Raw genomic sequence first — 21,175 nt, forward strand, 5'->3', positions numbered from 1 at the left:
AGTGTCTACAGCAGGGGTCGGCAACCCTGGGCACGTGTGCTGCAGCTGGCACGCAAAGTGTTAACTGATGGCACGACCATAGCTGGACTGGCCATCGGCCATACTGGGCATTTGCCTGGTGGCCGATGGTGATTTTTCGTTTTTATGGGCCGATTATTTATTTTTTATTTTTTTGTAACGGCATAAACAATGAGAGGTGGTGGACTGGCCAGATGCTGGCCGATGTGTAAAAATAACTCAGTTGTTTGGTGGTGGCTATGGCGGAGCTTCCACAGAGGCCAGCAGGTGGATGAGAGACCCGAGGCAGCCGCCGGTCCGAGTGTCAGGTGAACTGAACTTCAGGTAAGAAGTTATGACCTGCAGTCTATCGGAGTCAGATATAAACCAAGTTTAGGTGTAGTTTATTTTCGTTGTGCTGACTTTTTACCGTCAATTACAATAACTGGTACTGCCTACTAGCTAGCATGACAGAGTTTCTATACAGCTGGGTGGGTGCTATGATGTTACTGATAGTGAACTTTATTTTATTCATAAGGTTAATTAGTAGAGTTGCCAACCGTCCTGTAAAAAACGGAATTCAGAGAAAATATTACGCGTTTCGTATTGAGCCGCAAAGGAACAGTTTGTCCCGGACTTCAGCAGGAATGGAAAAAGACGCAAAGGTGGAGTTATTCTGCGTCTTCATGAAGACATGAAGATGAAACCAGGAGATGTCCTTATTGAATCATCAGAGCTGAACAGGTGATGGAGAAACAGGTTTACCTTTTAGGTGACATGAATGAGTTGAAGGGAAGTTATGAACTGTTTCTTAGAGACAAATAACACCAGGATCCTTTTCTGTGTAGCTGACAGCTGGTAACTGTGCAGGGGCGGTTCTAGCAAAGCTTTGCCAGGGGGCCAGGTAGGGCATTAACAGGGAAAGGGGGGCACAAAGAAATACTTTTCTTTCTTACTCTCATTTAAAATGTCTAGCTTTTATTAAATAATTATCTGAATCTTACAACCAAAGTTTTTATCTGATGTAAAATGTATAGAAATCATACATATACCAACAGGACAGTGTACATCACTGTCACAACAGTGTTTGTTTTCATTCAAAGGCTTTATGGCTTTAATACCTGGTGGGCCGGTCTCTAGTCAAAATGCCCGGGCTGATTTTTTGTCCCAGTCCAGCCCTGGGCACGACACGCTGTGAAATAATCTGAGAAGGTGCATTAAAAAATAAATGGCCGGGCCAGCAGTGCACATTGCAAATTAGCTCGCATAGACCCATTAGTTGTGCCGCTTCTTAATGATGGCATCTTAGCTAACAACCCCAACTACCAGATTCAATTTGTAATTGGCTAGAAATAACTTAGCCTACCAGTGAGAGGAACGTTGCTAGCTGGCAGTTTTTTCAAGCGATGTTGAAATTTCCAGATTCCGACACTTCAAATGCTTCAGGAGCTGTCCGCTCAGCGCAGCATCAGCACCACGGAAATACACTGATACATTCGTAGACTCGAGACAGAATTCACAATGCATTTTCAGGACTTTCAGGTGTATGGACCAATGTTTTCTTTTCTGATCAAACCAGAAAGCTTTAATGAGCAGCTGGATTTGTCTCGCATTAACTGGCTGAGTTAATGCCAGTTAATGCGACATCGAAATGCACCTGATTGAACTGAAAAACTTGACTCTGTGGGGTCAAAGTTTGCAGAACTACGAACGCAGCTGGAATCTATAGCTGTGCGTGTTCATGGAGCTTGCATTTTCACCTGCTGGACATCACTGCCTGACAAGTTTAACTGTCTTCAGAACATTGCAGAGGCCTTATTGACAGTATTTGGCTCTACATATCTGTGTGAGCAGATTTTCTCTCACATGAAGAGTGTCCTCAGGTAGCCGTCTGAATGCTGGACACTCGGAGACCTGTGTCTCTGAGTGGGAGACCAGAGATCAGATTAACATGTGTATCCCTGTATTAACAAACATGCCATATTGGCCCAGTTTATTTTTCTTATCATTGTTGTGAGGAGACCATAAATAGCATTTGTATTTTCTGTTGTACAGTTCATTTGCTGTTATGGAGTTCTTGTTATGGATAAAATGTCTTTTTTTTGTTTCAAAATAACTGATAACTATTCGCTGATAGCTGCCAACATCTGTGAACAAATATGATTCTATAAAGTTGTTCTATATAGTGTGTAACTGTTAATATAGAGCGTTATTAAATTTATTGCTAATGCAATCATATGGCACACTGACTTTTGAGGAAATTTTAGATGGCACTCGTCATCAGAAAGGCTGCCTACCCCTGGTCTACAGCAATCTTTAAACCTTTGAAACTCAGTCGAGACTCTGTCATGGTTTGTGGCTGCAATTCAGCCAGTGGTGTTGGGAACAATATTGTCAGATGTGAATCTATCACACAGTACTATCTGGAAAACATCTGATTGACAATTTTCAGCATGACAATGATCCCACTGCCAATGTAGTAAAAGCATCAGTTAAACAAACAAACAAACAAACAAACAGTGTAACACTGTCAGTCATTAATTGGGCTCCCCAGAGTCTGCACCTCAATATTTTTGAAGCAGTTTGGGATCATTTTAACAGAGAAAAGAAAAAAAGGCAGCCAACATCCAAAGAAGAGCTTTGAATGTCCTTCAAGAAGCCTGGAGAGCTGGACTATTTAAAGAAATTACAAGAACGCTTGCCTAAAAGAGTTCAGAATGTGTTAAAGAATAAAGGTGATCATACCAAATATTGATTTTCAAGCTTGTTAGAATTGTACAACCTCTGTTTTTCCCTGAAATGCTGCATTTTAATTTATCTTTTCAGATGTTTCAATAAATCGCTGCACCTTATTCCAATTTTCCAAGAAAACATAAAGTAATGAGGGGTGACTTGACATTTCTTCTATTTTTCATTTTATATTATGCCAATACTCAGTAAATAAAAGGTTTGGTTTTTCAGTGACACCAGTCTTTGAGAAGTGGTTCCATGGTGTAATGGTTAGCACTCTGGACTTTGAATCCAGTGATCTGAGTTCGAATCTCAGTGGAACCTGATGTCAAGTTAATCTCTTTGTAAATGGATACTGGATTTCCATATATGTCTGCATTTATTTCACATTTTCCTGACAAAACATAAACAAAGAGACGTGACTTGAGACTTTTGCACACCTCTGTATGTATGCTGAGACCCTTTTGGTTTATGTGGCTAAAACACTTTTTTGTTTTTTTATTAGTATTCAAAGATTGAAAGATTTGTTTTTCAGATGTTTTTCATCTGTTTGTTTATGTTGTAAAACAGCTTCTCTAGTTTGATTGCTTACTGGAAATCTTCAGGGACACACTGATCTGAAAATGTCCCTTATGATTGCACTCTGGTATTTCCAAGATCAATAACAAATCTTCAAACTAAACAATTCTCTGTATTTCAAGAGGTTTTATCATGTTCTTTATAGCCTGTTACAGTTTGCTCACCTATTTATTTATTTATTTGTAGTGTTGGTCCAAATTGGCTGATTGTGCTTTATACGTGTCCTCACATCATGTTGTTACTTAGCGCTGCATATGTTGCTTATACAAACAGAACAAGTGGTGTGCAAATATATTTGCAAATTCTCTTGATGAGTCAAGTGGTGTCACGGTGTGTTTTTGCAGCATCACAGTCTGATCTTTATATTTCACTCTGTGTTTGTGCAAAAACCAACATGAAGTTTTGAGTTAATGATACACTGGATTTGCATCAATTGCACAACAAGACCAAATAAAAAAGGAGGATGGAAACCCAGCTGACACACATTTGAGGAATCACTCTCCAGAAGGATCATTCATCAGGTGGGATGTGTTTGTCCTTCGATATGTGGATTATGGAGGAGCTTAAAGAGTTTGATCTTCTCACATTTATTCCCTTTTTTCATACAGAGATTGGTGCAGTGAGGCGAGGCATCGTGAAGACATGAAGACTGTGATTGTTGCTGTTTTGGTTTTGCTGGTCGTCAGCCAGAGTGAGTGAAGCTGCAGCCTGTTTTATACATCCATCATTTTCCATATCTGTCAATGAGGCTCATTTGGGAGACTCTGCTACTGTTCTATTTACTGTATTTAAATTATTGGCTGTAAAAATGTTTTGCTACAGTGATTAAACCTGATTTGTTTCTTTTTCCAGGTGAAGCTCTGAAATGTTACTGTGGAGGTCTGCGACACTGCCCAAACTCTGTGGAGACCTGCCATGGCTTTAACAATGTCTGCACCAGTGCCATCATTTATGCAGGATCTAGTAAGTCAAAACCCCCATTTGGTTTAGTGTGTAGAAAAAAAGAAAGAAAAAAAATTAAATCAGTTACAACAGATGATTTCATACCACCTTGTTTTCTTTGTTTTCTCAGCTCCCAGATATTTCAAAGGTTGCATGAAGTCAAATGACTGCAGGATAATGAATCAGCCCGGTGTATCATCTGCCACTTGCTGCTCAGCTGATCTGTGCAACAGATAAATGCCTGTAAACACGTTTACTGTCATGTAGTGTGCATTCTGGTGTTCTCATAATAAAGAGCAGTTTATTTCATCTTTGGCTTTTATATCAGTTCTTATTTTAGTAATTTTCTATTCTCTAGAGAATTAATTGGGTTTTTTTTTTTCTTAGATGACGACATCATTTCATTACATTAATGTTTTTGAACTATTAGTTATTTATTGAACACTAACTAGGTTTGTTATGGCCAATTTACAGAAGTGCTCATCAAGAAATATGGTTTGTCAGTGGTTTGTTAAAGTAATAATTTCTGATTTTACATACAAAAAGCTGTTATAGGAAACTAACCAAACAATTGAAACACTGAGGACATTAAAATGTGACTTAAAATTGTCAGTCAGTCAAAAGGTTGTGCTTTAGCCAGAAGCGGGAAGCTATATTTAGATTATTATTAATATCCTTTTGTTATTCATTTATTGAGAAAATGCATCAAAGCGTTGTTACATGGGTGTTAGAAAATTAAATAATCCACAGCCCTCTGAAAGGCTGAAATGACTAAACAAAGAAAATGATCAAAACAGAAATAAACGACACAAACACAAAGAGACTGTTTACAGATGTTTGTATATATATTTTAAATAAATACATACAGAATAAAACACTGATGTAAAAGATGGGATCTGATATTTACAGTGCAACATAATGAGTTGGTATGATGTACTGACCCCAATACTATACCTCATGCACAGTATGTTATATTCCTGAATTAGTCTTATGTGTAAGAAATATGGTAAAAGTAAGGACACAGGTTATATGTTTGTATTTAATTAGCCAACAGTAGAGGATTTTTTAAATTGGTTGCGTTACTTGACACAAATTACATTATGAGTTATGTGGGATAGAAACTGCAAAGAACAGACAAGACCAGATGTAAGTTTGTACTTAACGCTGACCTATGAACGATAAAAAGGCAGTATACCTAACAGACAACTTACCAAAAAATCCATTTTAAATTGTATCTTTATGCATGTTGTTACCAGCAGCCTGTCACACAAACATAGAATTTGTTCCCATTTCTTTAGTAGAATCTATGAAAAATGTCAAAGTTAATGCAAACTAACTAGAATTTTGCCATCAACAAAGAAAATCCCAAAGAGCTATCAGCTGAAAACATGACATATCTCAGCGTCCAGTGTGTCCTTAAAATAGAGGGAAATTGGACAAATGGAGAAGAAAGAACAAGTGGCAGGCCTAAAAAATATCTACAGCAGGTGAACAGTATCTGAAGGACATTAAGAAGTAGGAAAAAATCCAGCAGACCTGACACATACATCTGGCCCTTCAGATGATCCATCTACTGTTTGCTGAGACCTTGTCAGAAATGGTCCCAGTGGATGGTTGGCTGTCAAAAAGCCTTTCTTAACCAAGGCAAACAGGAAGAACAGGTTGAGGTGTGCCACGTTACATAAGAACTGGACTGAAAATCAACAGATCCAGATGAATCCAAATTAGAAATTTTTTGTTCAAATCATCATCACTATGTTCAGAGGAGGTCAGGGGAGAGGTGTTGTAGTGAGAGTGTCTACAGCAATCTTTAAACCTTTGAAACTCAGTCGAGACTCTGTCATGGTTTGTGGCTGCAATTCAGCCAGTGGTGTTGGGAACAATATTGTCAGATGTGAATCTATCGCGCAGTACTATCTGGAAAACATCTGACTGACAATTTTCAGCACGACAATGATCCCAAATACACTGCCAATGTAGTAAAAGCATCAGTTAAAAAAACAAACAAACAGTGTAACACTGTCAGTCATTGATTGGGCTCCCCAGAGTCTGCACCTCAGTATTTCTGAAGCAGTTTGGGATCATTTTAACAGAGAAAAGAAAAAAAGGCAGCCAACATCCAAAGAAGAGCTTTGAATGTCCTTCAAGAAGCCTGGAGAGCTGGACTATTTAAAGAAATTACAAGAACGCTTGCCTAAAAGAGTTCAGAATGTGTTAAAGAATAAAGGTGATCATACCAAATATTGATTTTCAAGCTTGTTAGAATTGTACAAACTCTGTTTTTCCCTGAAATGCTGCATTTTAATTTATCTTTTCAGATGTTTCAATAAATCGCTGCACCTTATTCCAATTTTCCAAGAAAACATAAAGTAATGAGGGGTGACTTGACATTTCTTCTATTTTTCATTTTATATTATGCCAATACTCAGTAAATAAAAGGTTTGGTTTTTCAGTGACACCAGTCTTTGAGAAGTGGTTCCATGGTGTAATGGTTAGCACTCTGGACTTTGAATCCAGTGATCTGAGTTCGAATCTCAGTGGAACCTGATGTCAAGTTAATCTCTTTGTAAATGGATACTGGATTTCCATATATGTCTGCATTTATTTCACATTTTCCTGACAAAACATAAACAAAGAGACGTGACTTGAGACTTTTGCACACCTCTGTATGTATGCTGAGACCCTTTTGGTTTATGCTGATTGTCTTGTTACAAAGACTCCATGGGCTAATTTGGCAGTTTTCAACTTTGCTAAAATCAAAATCGTGTTTTAAAAGGTTATGTTTTTTTAAATTCTCTTCCCAGTTCTACATTAACACTTTATGATTATTTTTAAAACACTTTTTTGTTATTTTTCAGGTTTTTTTTATTAGTATTCAAAGATTGAAAGATTTGTTTTTCAGACGTTTTTCATCTGTTTGTTTATGTTGTAAAACAGCTTCTCTAGTTTGATTGCTTACTGGAAATCTTCAGGGACACACTGATCTGAAAATGTCCCTTATGATTGCACTCTGGTATTTCCAAGATCAATAACAAATCTTCAAACTAAACAATTCTCTGTATTTCAAGAGGTTTTATCATGTTCTTTGTAGCCTGTTAAAATTTGCTCACCTATTTATTTATTTATTTGTAGTGTTGGTCCAAATTGGCTGACTGCGCTTTATACGTGTCCTCACATCATGTTGTTACTTTGCGCTGCATATGTTGCTTATACAAACAGAACAATTGGTGTGCAAATATATTTGCACATTCTCTTGATGAGTCAAGTGGTGTCACGGTGTGTTTTTGCAGCATCACAGTCTGATCTTGATATTTCACTCTGCACGCTTGCACAACAAGACCAAATAAAAAAGGAGGATGGAAACCCAGCTGACACACATTTGAGGAATCACTTTCCAGAAGGATCATTCATCAGGTGGGATGTGTTTGTCCTTCGATATGTGGATTATGGAGGAGCTTAAAGAGTTTGATCTTCTCACATTTATTCCCTTTTTTCATACAGAGATTGGTGCAGTGAGGCGAGGCATCGTGAAGACATGAAGACTGTGATTGTTGCTGTTTTGGTTTTGCTGGTCATCAGCCAGAGTGAGTGAAGCTGCAGCCTGTTTTATATATACATCATTCCATATCTGTCAATGAGGCTCATTTGGGAGACTCTGCTACTGTTCTATTTACTGTATTTAAATTATTGGCTGTGAAAATGCTTTGCTACAGTGATTAAACCTGATTTGTTTCTTTTTCCAGGTGAAGCTCTGAAATGTTACTGTGGAGGTCTGCGACACTGCTCAACCTCTGTAGAGACCTGCCATGGCTTTAACAATGTCTGCACCAGTGCCATCATTTATGCAGGATCTAGTAAGTCAAAACCCCCATTTGGTTTAGTGTGCAGGAAAAAAAAGACAAAAATTAAATCAGTTACAACAGATGATTTCATACCACCCTGTTTTCCTTGTTTCCACAGCTCCCAGATATTTCAAAGGTTGCATGAAGTCAAATGACTGCAGGATAATGAATCAGCCCGGTGTATCATCTGCCACTTGCTGCTCAACTGATCTGTGCAACAGATAAATGGCTATCATACACAATATTTTCCAGTGAATAAATAATCCAATCTCATTTATTGTGTAATAGAATTTTCACAATAAAATCAACTAATTATACATTTACACTCTTTTAAGGCCATTTTTTCATTTTTGTGATGACTTTCAATAACTGCAAATCCTTTGTTAGTCTGGTGTTCCTTAGAATAGATTACTTCACTTTATTGTAATACAACTATAATTAAGGGGAGAAAAGAAAGCAAAATCAGACAATAACTTACATTTTTTTCAAAACAAAATACGGTTGCATCTTTGAGTGTGTTCCAAATCCCTCCGAATGTCATTTGCTTTCCAATTGCACCACCATGTGGCATTTAACCATGTGTTGTTTCTCCATAGAGATGATCTTTGTTACTAAAGTGTCACAGGAAAAATGTTTTTGTTTCTCAAAATGTGAGAAAGGTTTTGGAGTGACTGAGTCAAAGTCTGGACATAAATTCGACTGAAATGATTTGGCATAACTTTAAAGGCCTTTCATGCGCAAGAAACCGCCAGTGTAGCTGAATTAAAACAGTTCTGCAAAGCAGAGTTGGTCAAAATTTCTCTACGGAGTTGTGAAAGAATCATTACCAGTTATTGCAAAAGCTTGACTGCAATTTGTTCTGCCAAGGGTGGCACAACCAGTTATTAGGAAAGAAGAAAATACTTGGTTAATTGTGTAAATATCTCTGAAAATATAAATAGAATTAACCAATTCCTTGGCTACACAAATGTGTCTTTTAAATCGCATAACATCTCATTTTATTTCTAGCTTACTAAACATCCAGAAGGATATAATAATAATAATAATATAAACTAATGTAAATTATGTCATGAAAAGTTGGATCAAGTCTTTTTTTGGATTATGAGTTTTTGAATTTAAACCTTTGTTGCAAATTACCCAAGCACTGCGAAATAATCTTCCTCTAAAAGACATTGCAAGTGTTTCTGTCATTGATCATTTTAAAAATAGTACAGGACTGAGCTAGCTCCTGCTGACGTTCTGCAATCTCCGTATTTGATTGGCTGTGATATCACATCACATGACAAGCGAATCCAGGAAGTATTTTTGTTACTGAAGGCGGAAGCATATATTCCACAGAAGCTGGAAGTCTTTTAGTGGAACGGGAGAAAACGCTGTTAACGAGAAATAACATCGTTATAAGTCACTCTACACACGGTACAGCGAATCTTGTTTTTCGTTGTCGGTAAGAAACCCAAAACTTCCTGTTAGCCGATTAGCATTATGAACTGATTTGATCGTCGTTAATACAGATGAGCTTTAGCTTCCGAGCTAACTGTCTGACTGATGGTGTTTTTGTCCGTTTAGACGGTCAAAGTTAAACGACTAGCGGCTTCACCCGGTGCTTTTGGACTTGTAACTACAAATACGCACACTTAAATTGTTTGTTAGTGTCCTGTTGACTACAGAAGCATTTCAACTTGTGAGACAGCATTAAAAACAGAATGGAGCTATTTCTAGGTTGTTTTAGCTTAACTCGTCAGCTGTTACTAACATGCCAGACTAGGTCTTTCAGGCCGATATCGATATCAGTGTTTGAGAGTTCAAGGCTGTATGTGGTGCTCATTTCCATTTTATCATTTAAGTGTTTGTTTGTTTGTTTTTTAAATCAAACAACATTTGCTGCTGCTAACAAATAATTTCAGATAACTGTGGCGGAGACCTGCTCAGCTGTACTTTTAGCAGTTAAAAAAGTGAACAGCCTGCATGTAGATCTATGGTTATGAACTTCACACGACAGCGACTGATGTGAATCTTTTGTGTCAGTTCGGTATTGTCTGATAGAAGAGCTGACAGGCTTTATAACATAATTAATAATAACTTATATGATGGATACTGCGTTGTTTCTGCGCTGTAATCGGGGATAAACAAACGTTAGTCGAGCAGTGGTATGAGAAAACAAGTGTTATCTACAAGCTAACGTAAAAGTCAGTCACTTATAGATATGTATTCCTAAAATGTACCCACAAAAAAGGTTCAGTTTATTTTTTAAAAAATGTTTCAGGCTTGCCTGGATCACCGCTGTTTTTGTCGCCCCGGAGTGTGATTTCTGACCTCGCTCACAATCGGTGCGTGGACTTCCAACCCTTCCCAAACTCCGAGTATTTAGTTTGTTCCATAACAGTCTCTGTCAATGGCTGGACGTGGTGGTGGAGGAGCGAACAGGCCTAATGGTGCTGCAGCAGCAAATAAAATCTGCCAGTTCAAGCTGGTCCTGCTGGGAGAGTCAGCGGTGGGGAAGTCGAGCTTAGTGCTGCGCTTTGTCAAAGGGCAGTTCCACGAATTCCAGGAGAGCACCATTGGAGGTGAGAAACACGTTTCTAAATGAAGGAAACCGATTTTGTTTGGAAGCTGTAGATGTTTCTCTAGGTAGATTATGTTGCTGTTTGCATGTTAAGTGAATATTGTTTGAAATTTAGGAATCTTAGTGCTGTATCAGGTTTGATACCTCACAGGGGTAAATGTGCCTTTCATATTCCTCTCAAGTATTCCCAAATGTTAAATGTCATTTAAAAACAAGCATCTGTAGAAGAGCTTTCCTTAAACAACATTGCTGAAATTTGGCAAATGTTTCATCAAAATAAAAGCTGTTCACATAAAGAACATGCATTCACTGGTCAGTATGTTAGGCACATCTTGCTAGTACCAAGTTGGGCCTCCTTTTACCTTTAGAACTGTCTTAGTTCTTCATGGCATAGATTCTACTAGTGCCAAAAACATTACTGAGATTTTGGTCCATATTGACATGATACAGGTGATGCATATTTCTCAGCTGCATATGTATGATGCAAACTCCTGTTCAGCCACATCCAGAAGGTGCCCTGTTGAATTCAGATTTGTGACTGTGATGACCATTTAAGTACAGTGAACTGATCATTGAAGAAACCAGTTTGAGATGATACGAGTCTTGTGATGTGGCGTGTTATCCTACACAGAGGTCATACATCTATAGATGTGGCATTTAGAATTATATTAATTTGTGCCCAAGCTAATCTGAAGTGATGCAATGCCTCCTAACTTATCTTCAGATCAGATGTGAACAGGATAGTCTTCTAGGAAGATCGAGTGTTTCATTTATTTATTGTTTACGTTTTCATTCTCTATGCAGCTGCTTTCCTCACTCAGACGGTCTGTCTTGACGACACCACTGTGAAGTTTGAGATCTGGGACACAGCGGGTCAGGAGCGCTACCACAGCCTGGCTCCAATGTACTACAGAGGGGCTCAAGCAGCCATCGTGGTCTATGACATTACCAACACAGTAGGTTTCACGCACAGGGTAACAGTTACAGTATCTCAGAAAACTGGGTACACCCCTCCAATTTTTGTAAATATTTAGTTATATCTTTTCGTGGGACAACACTGAAGATATGACACTTTGATACAGTGTAGTCAGTGTACAGCTTATACAACAGTGAAAATTTGCTGTCCCCTCTAAATGACTCAACACACAGCCATTATTGCTTAAACCGCTGGCAACAAAAGTGAAAATGTCCAAATTGTGCCCAATTAGCCATTTTCCCTCCCTGGTGTCATGTGACTCATTAGTTTCACAAGGTCTCAGGTGTAAATGGGAAACAGGTTGTTGAATTTGGTGTTATTGCTCTCACACTCTTTCATACTGGTCACTGGAAGTTTATTAGGCATCTCATGGTAAAGAACTGTCTGGGGATCTGAAAAAAAGAATTGTTACTCTACATAAAGATGGCCTAGGCTATAAGAATATTGCAAACACCCTGAAACTGAGCTGCAGCGCGGTGGCGAAGACCATACATCAGTTTAACAGGACAGGTTTCACTCATAACAAACCTCGCCATGGTCGATCAAAGAAGTTGAGTGCACATGCTCAACGTCATACCCAGAGGTCTTTTGAAAATAGATGTATGAGTGCTGCCAGAATTGCTGAAGAAGTTGAAGGCATTAAGGCCTGTCAGTGCTTAGACCATACGCCTCACACTGCATCAAATGGATGTCCTCCCAGAAAGAAGCTTCTTCTTCTTCTAAAGATAATGCATAAGAAAGTCGGCAAACAGTTTGCTGAACACAAGCAGACTAAGGACATGGATAAGACCAAGATTAAGTTATTTGGTTCAGATTGTGTCAAGGGTGTGTGGCGGCAACCAGGTGAGGAGTACAAAGACAAGTTTGTCTTGCCTACAGTCAAGCATGGTGGTGGGAGTGTCATGGTTTGGGGCTGCATCAGTGCTGCTGGCACTCAGGAACGCATAATTGAGGGAACCCTGAATGCCAACATGTATTGTGACATACTGAAGCAGAGCATGATCCCCTCCCTTCAGAAACTGTCCCACAGGGCAGTATTCCAACATGATAACAAACCCAAACACACCTCCAAAAAGACCACTGCCTTGTTAAATAAACTGAGGGTAAAGCTGCTTGACAGACCAAGCATGTCTCCAGACTTAAACCCTATTGAGCATCTGTGGGGCATCCTCTAATGGAAAGTGGAGGAGCGCAAGGTCTCTAACATCCACCTGCTCCATGATGTCATTATGAAGGAGTAGAAGAGGATTCCCGTGGCAACCTGTGAAGCTCTAGTGAACTCCACGCTCAATAGAGTTAAGGCAGTGTTGGAAAATAATGGTGGCCACACAAAATATTGACACTTTGGGCACAGTTTGGACATTTTCACTTAGGGGTTTACTCATTTTTGTTGCCAGTGGTTTAGGTAATAATGGCAAAAATGTGAGGGGTGTACTCACTTTCGTGACATACTGTATGATGCTTGCAGATACTGCTTTGTTTAATTCATTTGTTTCATTGTTTTGTTGCTCCCAAAAGTGGAAGAATGCAAAATATGCTGATAATCAGTGATAATTTTTTTTAAAAATCACTGAAAAAACGGTTACGATTGTTAAAGTGTGTTTTGGCTTTTACTGAAGGATTCAAGATTCTCACTTATTTCTGTTTGGTTTTTTTGCAATTAACCTGTAATTATGCAGTCATATGAAAAAGAAAGCAACACTGTCTTTCAAGTCTAAGGTTTTACAAATGAAAAAAATCATCTGGTCCTCAGCAGGTTCTAAAATGATTTAGATACAACCTCAGATAAAGAGCAAAACATGATACATTACACTGTTTATTCATTTAACTAAAACTAAGCCAAAATTAAAAAGCAATGTGTGAAAAACTAAGTACATCCTCACTGTTTAAGAGTGTAAATAGCGGCACTTTAGTTGATCATTAGTAAGTGTGAGCACGTCTGTAAAAGCAGATGCTTTTCAATTTTCTGGTCTGGAGCATTCAGGTGTGTGTTTACAATGCCAAGGAGGAAAGACATCAGCGATGATTTTAAAGGGTCATAATGTCATTTCCAAACAAATTAAATTTATTATTCTCAGTAAAACTAATATTCACATGTGGAAAACATTAAACACAGTTTCTAATCTTCCAGCAAATGCACAATGCACTGAACAAACCACAAGATATGTGGAACAATGTCCTTTGAATAGATAAAATCAAAGTGGAGACGCTTGTCCATAATGCACAGCACCACTTTTGTGAAAATCAAACACAGCATATCAGCAGAAACATCTCATACCAAGTGAGAGAACAGGGGTGGAGGGGTGGTGATTTGGGCTTTTAGCAGCCACAGGAGCTGGACACCTTGCGCTTCTTTATTCAACTATGATCTCATCAGTATACCAAATTATTCTAGAGTCATATGTGAGACCATCTGTCTGACAGTTAAAAAATAGCTAAAATTGGGTCATGGAACAGGACAATGATTCCAAGCACAACAGCAGATCTATAATAATAATGTCTGGAAAAAGAAAAGAACTCAGATGCCTCGATGGCCCAGTCAAAGTCAGGACCTCAACCTCATTTAATGCTTTGGTAGGAGCTTAAAAAGCATTGCATAAACAAAGCAATGAAGAGTGGGCCAGAATTCCTCCACAGTGATGTGAGAGACTGATAACATCATACAGAAAATGAGGTGTGCTTAATTTTTTTACATACTGCTTCTGCATTTTAGTTAAATATTTGTTAAATAAATAATAACACGGTGTAACATGTTGTGTGTTGTTTCTCACCTGCAGTTGTATTTACCTGATATTTAAGATTATTTTTACATACATGACAGAGGGTATGCTTTGACTCAGTGTAAGTTAATTTTAAACATATGCGTGTGTGTGTTTGTGTGTGTTCATGGGCTTGTGGGCTTTTTGAGGTCACATTAGCTATGCTAGTATGAAATTAAAAAAAGAAAACATGTTTGACCAACATTAAAGATAGCTGTAGTGCTAAATACTTTGGGGAAATGCAAATTAAGTTTGTTGGTTTTTCAGGACACTTTTGATCGTGCAAAAAATTGGGTGAAGGAGCTTCAAAGGCAGGCCAGTCCCAACATAGTGATCGCTCTGGCTGGCAACAAAGCGGACATCGCAAACAAGAGAGCTGTCGAGTTTCAGGTAAAAAGATGCATATAGAGGACTTAATATAAGCAAAAAAAATGATATTTAGAGGCTTCATTTGAATTTGTTGATTAACTTTTATATCTAAATCATGTTCTCAGGAGGCACAAGCCTATGCCGATGACAACAGTCTGCTTTTTATGGAGACCTCAGCCAAGACTGCTATGAATGTCAATGAAATTTTCATGGCTATAGGTAAGTAATGCATTTAGTCACATATTCCGGTTGACCAGTTTGGAATCACCAATTAACCTAACATTCACCTTTTGGTGCTGTTTTGGTGTTTCGTAGCTTTATTTTGAAATATATGTTCCCCTGTCCCCATAGCGAAGAAGCTACCGAAGAGCGAGCCCCAGGGTACAGCTGGACAAGGTGGGCGGACAAGGACAGGAGTAGATCTAGAACAAACTAACCCTCAGGGCAGCAGCAGCAGCCGGTGCTGCGGCGGCAACTAAGAAGCAAGAAAAAACGAACTTGGTGAACGAGCCCTGAACATCATTTTAAGGACAGCATGTAGCAAAAAGCCAGAGAGGCAGGAGAGGGCAGAACCACTCGCCACTTCCACACTGAGATTACAGATGAGATTATCTGCATCCCGTTTGATTAAAGGAACTTTTGTAAAGCAAATCATAAGCTAGAGGGAATTCCTAAGATCCCTCACTACTTCTTCTCTGTCTTTCCCTTCTGTGTCTGTCCGCCTCCCTGTTGATCTTTAGCATCTCTCTGATGATTGAATGCTGTTATAAATGAATTTGAAGCATGATGCTGAGGTTGTTGGAATTGTTGGAGTGTGTGTGTGTGTGTGTGTGTGTGTGTGTGTGTGTGTGTGTGTGTGTGTGTGTGTGTGTGTGTGTGTGTGTGTGTGTGTGTAGAATATGTATATTTATATATGCACACACGTTTTCTACTCCTGTCATTTGCCTATATTCAGTGGATTTAAAAAAAAAAAAAAGTACCCAAAAATATTAATCCTTAAATTACAAATGGTAGAGCGATTTAATCTTTTTGTCGTAATGCAGCATAAGGTCCCATTTGCACCTGACATTAGCATGTGTAAGTTATCTTGATAGTGACAGGTGACATTTTGGAGTTAGCAGTTAGCCCTTGTATAAAATCATCTGACCGTGTCCTGACGTTGTCTCTATATGCAGGTTAGTTGGGTTGGTTGGTTAGTTCACAAGTTAAAGATGGATCTTTTATCTTTGCAAGTTGGCCATCTCTGTGTCCAGAAATTAATATTATCCATTTCTGGAAAGAGGAGATAGAAGACTTTGAAGGTTCTGTTTAACATTTCAGTTTAATGATGCGAGCAGGAAGAAGCAGAACTTGTTGGGTAGATGATTTTTTTTAACTTAATGTTGTTAGGCTGCACTAACTGCATTTACACTAACAGATCTAATCAGAATGCAAGCCAAGCACCTCTAAATGTGGCCTGGATTGTCTGATTACATACCAATCACAGTGCATAAAATTACACCTGCATTCCTTATACTTTCCCATCAATAAATTATCTAGTTGCAGATCACATTGTAATGCCAGGTGTAGAGGTGGCTTTGGTTATTCTTAATAGGGAGTTGGGTGAGGCTGTTATAAGAAAAGCTCAAGACTTGCTTGCTGAGGGTGGTCGTGATTGGAGGGGCTACACATCTGAAGAGGCTGTACCATAAATGCAGTTGTTTTCTTGCATTGTTTTATTGCTAACTGTAACATCGGAGAGTTGCTAGCCTTTTTTTTTTTTTTTAAGAAATGTGAAATAACTTGTAAATCTGAAATGAAATAAATAACATACAAGATTCACTTTGTTTTGAGTTGTTTTGGAGTGTACTTTTTTTTCCCCACATACAGACCGGCCTGTAAGTTGTTGGGTTTTTTTGTTTTGTTTTTTTCTCCCAATACTTCGTGCCGTGTGACCTGAATAGCACAAGTGGTTAATAAAATGGATCGATTGTGCTGGAGTTACAGTGAAAAGTATTCACAGCGCTTCACTTGTTCCACATTTGCCTTAATTTTTGTTACATCCTTATTCCAAAAATGGAATAAATGCTTCTTTTTTTTTACCTCAAAACTCCTACACAGAATATACCATAGTAACAAAGTGAAAAAAAGTTTGATTGAGATTCTTGCACATGTATTAAAAAGGGATCAGGGAGGTGATCAACAACAGAGCTCCAGTATTGCTCTGTGAAGACAGGAGGACCTTCCAGAAGTACAACCAGTTCTGAAGCACTCCACCAATCAGGCCTGTATGGTAAACTAGTGAGATGAAAGAGCGCACCTGGGGTTTGCCAAAAGGCAGCTGAAGGACTCTCAGACCATGAGAAACAACATTCTCAGGTCTGTTGAAACAAAGATCGAACTCTTTGACCTGAATCCCAAGCGTCATGTCTGGAAGAAACCAGGCACAGCTCATCCACTGGCCAATACTTTCCCTACAGTGAACCGGGGTGGTGGAAGCATCATCTTGAGGGATGTTCTTCGCCAGCAGGAAGCAATAGATGAGTCAGAGTTGAGGGAAAGATAAATGCAGCAATGCACAAAGACATCCTTGATGATAACCTGCCACACAGACCGGACCTCGAACTAGGGTGATTGTTCAACTTCCTACATGACACTGACCCTAAGCAAGCAGTCAAGATAACAAAGGAGTGGCTTCGCGACCACTCGGTCAATGTCCTTGAGTGGAGTGGAGTGCCCACTCTGGGTCAGAGACCAGTTACTGACCCAAGTGGAAGAGTTTAAGTATCTAGGTCTTGTTCATGAGTGAGGGGAGAAGGGAGGAGGAGGTTGACAGACAGTGCTGCATCTGCAGTGATGCAGATGCTGTACTTGTCCATCGTGGTGAAGAGAGAGCTGAGCGTAAAAGTGAAGCTCTCAATTTACCGGTCAATCTACATCCCTACGCTCACCAATGGTCACGAGCTTTGGGTAGTGACCAAAAGAACGAGATCGCGGATACAAGGAGCTTTCTCAGAAGGCTGGCTGGCCTCTCCCTTAGAAATAAGTTGAGGAGTTTGGACAACCGGTAGGGGCTCAGATTGGAGCTGCTGCTCTTTCACATCGAAAGGAGCCAGTTGAGAGGGTTTTGGGCATCTGACAAGGATGCCTCCTGGGTGAGGTGTCCTAGCCATATCCCACCAGGAGGACACCCCGGGGCAGAGCCAGAACACTGTGGAAGGATTATATTTCTCGACTGGCCTGGGAATTTCTTTGGGGTTCCATCGGACAAGCTGGTGCAGGTGGACACGGAGAGGGAGATCTGGGCTTGTCTGCTTAGTCTGCTGCCCCTGTGACCTGGCCCTGAATAGGCAGAAGAAACTGGATTGTTTTTTATTTTTAACAAATTTACAAGAATCTCAAGCAAACGTTTTCTGTTTTGTAATTATGGGGTATTGTATGTAGAATTTCGAGGTGAAACATTTATTTAATCCACTTTGGAATAAGGTTTTAAAAAAGCATATGCAGTATACTTTTTCAGGTTTCAAAACAAATATATAAACCTCCTCATGGGCCACATTTTGCAATGCAAAGAGAGTTTTAAAAATGATTTGAAGTCTAAAAAATACACCTGTAAAAACTTCACCACAGACATGGCATAGTAAAGATTTCTGAACACTAGATGGCAGCATTGCACTTAAAAAAAGCTCAACTATCTTTAAACAATCAGTCAGAATTAAAGAACTATTGTTAAAATCGATTCAATATTAAAGTAATATTTCTTGCAGAGCTACTAAGTTTACATGAAGGAAAGGATGAACTCTTACCTGCTGTTCACAAGGTGGAGAAATTTGCCATTGTGTGCATTTGTATGCATATTACACAGTATATAGATCGGCCATGCAAAAAGCCATTAATGGCAAAGTGAGGAAAAGTCTGTCCTGCAGAGGAAGGGCGCAGTATTGGTCTGCTTTATCTGTTTTCACCTCATTACTCCACAGCTCATTTCAAAGCTCTGGGTTAATGCTGCAGTTCACTTTGTTGTTATGATTTCTGCCCTTTAACATGGGGTGCCTAGTGCTCTTTGAGGTTTTAAAACTATTAGCAAAATATAGATGCAGTAAATGGAACAAGCAGGTCAGAACATATGACACTATAATATCTGATAAAATAAATCTTTACATTTTTATTTTTATTTTATTCCAAGGAGCCAATATATACTAAAGCAATGACTTAAATAATGTGTTCACTTACTGGTAACTGAGCACAACACAATGTTTTTTTTTTTTTTGTTTTGCTGTAGAGTTTGGATTCTTTAATTCAAAGCTTTTATTTTGATAGGACAGTAGAAAGAGAACAGGGAAGTAGGGGGAGAGTGAGGAGGAATGACACACAGGAAATGGTCCAGGATACATTTGAACCAACCCAATCAGCATTTGGGTTACCTGCTCAATCAAGTGAACAATAGCAGTCTACCAATTCAGCTTTACCATACCAACTTTCTTTATGAAGCACTTTAAAAACAGTTACAGGAGATTAAAAAAAAGTGCTGTACACAAAAATCAATTAATACACTGAAAACAATGGTAAGTAAAAGCACCAATAAAAACAACTATAATGGAATAAAAAGAAAAAGGCAATTATAATGCAATAAACGCACGTCAGAACAATATCTCATGCTGGGTCGAAGGCCAAAACAGTATAATTGAGTTTTAAAATGACTTTTTTAAATGGACAATGTAGGTGACTGTCTAGCATGCAAAGGTAACTCAGACAGCATTGTAGGGGTAAAGCAGCTCAGAGGTAAGGTGGGGTAAGATCATTTCAGGATTTAAATACAACAAGTGAAGCCAGAATAGGTGTATAATTATAATAAAATGCGTCCTTTCTCAGGTAAATATTTTGAGGGCACTGGCTAGCAGGTGACTTTGTTGGTTTGTACGCTTGGTAGCTAATTATCTATTATTAAAATATATTTTAATAATTCCTGTCTTTTTTCTGCTGTCACTTTTTCAGTTTTTCTAATTATCTTCTAAATATCCTCCTGTCAGCACAGAAATTGTGACGATGGTATCTTTGTTGTCCTCTCACACAACGTTAAACTACAGCTATGTAAAGAATTGTATTGTAAAGTGTCTTTTTTGTTCCCTGACCTGCTATTGTGGTTTTGATGCCAGTGAGAACCTTACATAAAATGTACTTTCAAGCTCATGTGCACACACACACACACACGCAGTCGTGCACTCGCCTCAGAGACAGGCAGCATTTCTGCCAAAAGCAGGCGTCTGCTCTGTTCACAGTAAATGATTTCTCATTTGTTGAGCTGTCAGTCAAGATGTGTCTGTCAAAAAAGAAACTAATTTCATGCTCGGCCTCTGTGAATCATAATGGCGTGAGAGCCGGGCTGAAATTGACTGTGTTTATAGGAGGAGATTCACAGAATAAAGGAAATGTGCCCTGAAAATAAATTTTCCCCCCCTCGTATCTGTTATGTTTGCACAACAAATGAAAACAGGTAATGTGTCCAAAAAGGTGTGGTTGTCATAACAACATTTTTTGGTAGGTTCCCCCCCCCCCCCTTTTTTTTAAATAAAAAAAAAAACAGTGCCCCAAATCTATAGCAGAGCCCAGTATAAAAAAAAATTACAGAAAACATTCGCTCTGATGGATCCCCTCTATCTCCGTGGACAGAAAGAAATGTCATTAAATACCAAGGGCACGGGGATGTGGTATCTGGACTGCATTCTGTGGTGAGGTTTGAGATTTTAGCTGATAGTAATAGTGTGTGTGATGTGCTACAATAATTGTGTCTTATCTAAAATGGAGCATCTAGCTGTGTTGCCACTGGAAAGGATGCTAGTGAGGAGATGACTTAGGAAAGCACAGAAAATGTCCTATAATAGGAAGATTTTTAAATGATCTTCATGTTGCGTTATTTAACATGCTGAACATTCACATTTTCTCAGTAACACCCATATATTTTCAGATTACTGCTTTCAAAGTATAAATACAACAATTTCAGTTGGGCATTTGATTCCTTATCAGCTAGGAGCTGTGTCTCCCCAATGGTTCCCAACCAAAAAGGAAAGTGTAAATGTAAAGCGCCTTATTTCTTTGTATGGCTAAAACAATCAAGATATACAGTGCTATTTTGTGAGTTCAGGCTGGTGGTTTAGATTGATTTTGTTCCATTTGGATAGAACCAGGTTAGCTGTTTCACCCTGGTTGTAGTCATTATGCTAAGCTTTGCTAATGGCATGCTGGCTGAAGCTTCAGCCAAGGGACGACCTCCAGGGCTGAAAAATGAAGCCAGTGTGGGAGTGAAAAATCTGAAACTTCCTCTAATGGCCACTTCTCTGCTGGCTCCAAAATGGAGTAAGTCCTCATAGAGTCCAGTATTAAAATGCCCAGCATTACCATGTAAAAAATAAGAATAAAATAAAAACAATTCGGAACAGTG

At 38.8% G+C, this 21,175-nt stretch overlaps 1 protein-coding gene and 2 non-coding genes across 4 annotated transcripts; all 3 read left to right on the plus strand.

The window, feature by feature from the left end:
• The first annotated feature begins 2,979 nt into the window (after window positions 1-2,979).
• trnaq-uug (transfer RNA glutamine (anticodon UUG)) lies at window positions 2,980-3,051 on the plus strand. The gene has a single exon. It is a non-coding gene; the product is annotated as a tRNA-Gln (tRNA).
• A 3,671-nt stretch (window positions 3,052-6,722) lies between these two features.
• On the plus strand, window positions 6,723-6,794 carry trnaq-uug (transfer RNA glutamine (anticodon UUG)). Its single transcript has one exon. It is a non-coding gene; the product is annotated as a tRNA-Gln (tRNA).
• Window positions 6,795-9,389: 2,595 nt separating this feature from the next.
• On the plus strand, window positions 9,390-16,578 carry LOC134633854 (ras-related protein Rab-5C-like). Of its 2 annotated transcripts, none has more exons than XM_063482986.1 (6): window positions 9,390-9,534; window positions 10,354-10,654; window positions 11,458-11,609; window positions 14,656-14,778; window positions 14,883-14,976; window positions 15,109-16,578. In XM_063482986.1, the coding sequence occupies exons 2-6, from the start codon at window positions 10,483-10,485 to the stop codon at window positions 15,234-15,236; spliced, it is 669 nt and encodes a 222-aa protein (XP_063339056.1). In that variant the 5' UTR covers window positions 9,390-9,534; window positions 10,354-10,482; the 3' UTR covers window positions 15,237-16,578. The 2 variants fall into 2 exon arrangements, with proteins under 2 accessions (XP_063339056.1, XP_063339057.1); XM_063482987.1 differs by having other exon boundaries at window positions 9,395-9,506.
• Window positions 16,579-21,175: the final 4,597 nt, after the last annotated feature.

Source organism: Pelmatolapia mariae, linkage group LG8 (genome assembly GCF_036321145.2).
Source record: "Pelmatolapia mariae isolate MD_Pm_ZW linkage group LG8, Pm_UMD_F_2, whole genome shotgun sequence".
NCBI classification, from domain to species: Eukaryota; Metazoa; Chordata; class Actinopteri; order Cichliformes; family Cichlidae; genus Pelmatolapia; species Pelmatolapia mariae.

Excerpts from the sequence above, each read along its gene's own strand:
- LOC134633854 (XM_063482986.1), top strand. The coding sequence starts at position 10,483 with ATGGCTGGACGTGGTGGTGGAGGAGCGAACAGGCCTAATGGTGCTGCA. Across the intron at positions 11,610-14,655 it reads TCTATGACATTACCAACACA|GACACTTTTGATCGTGCAAA; the intron begins GTAGGTTTCACG and ends TTGGTTTTTCAG. Across the intron at positions 14,779-14,882 it reads AGAGAGCTGTCGAGTTTCAG|GAGGCACAAGCCTATGCCGA; the intron begins GTAAAAAGATGC and ends TCATGTTCTCAG.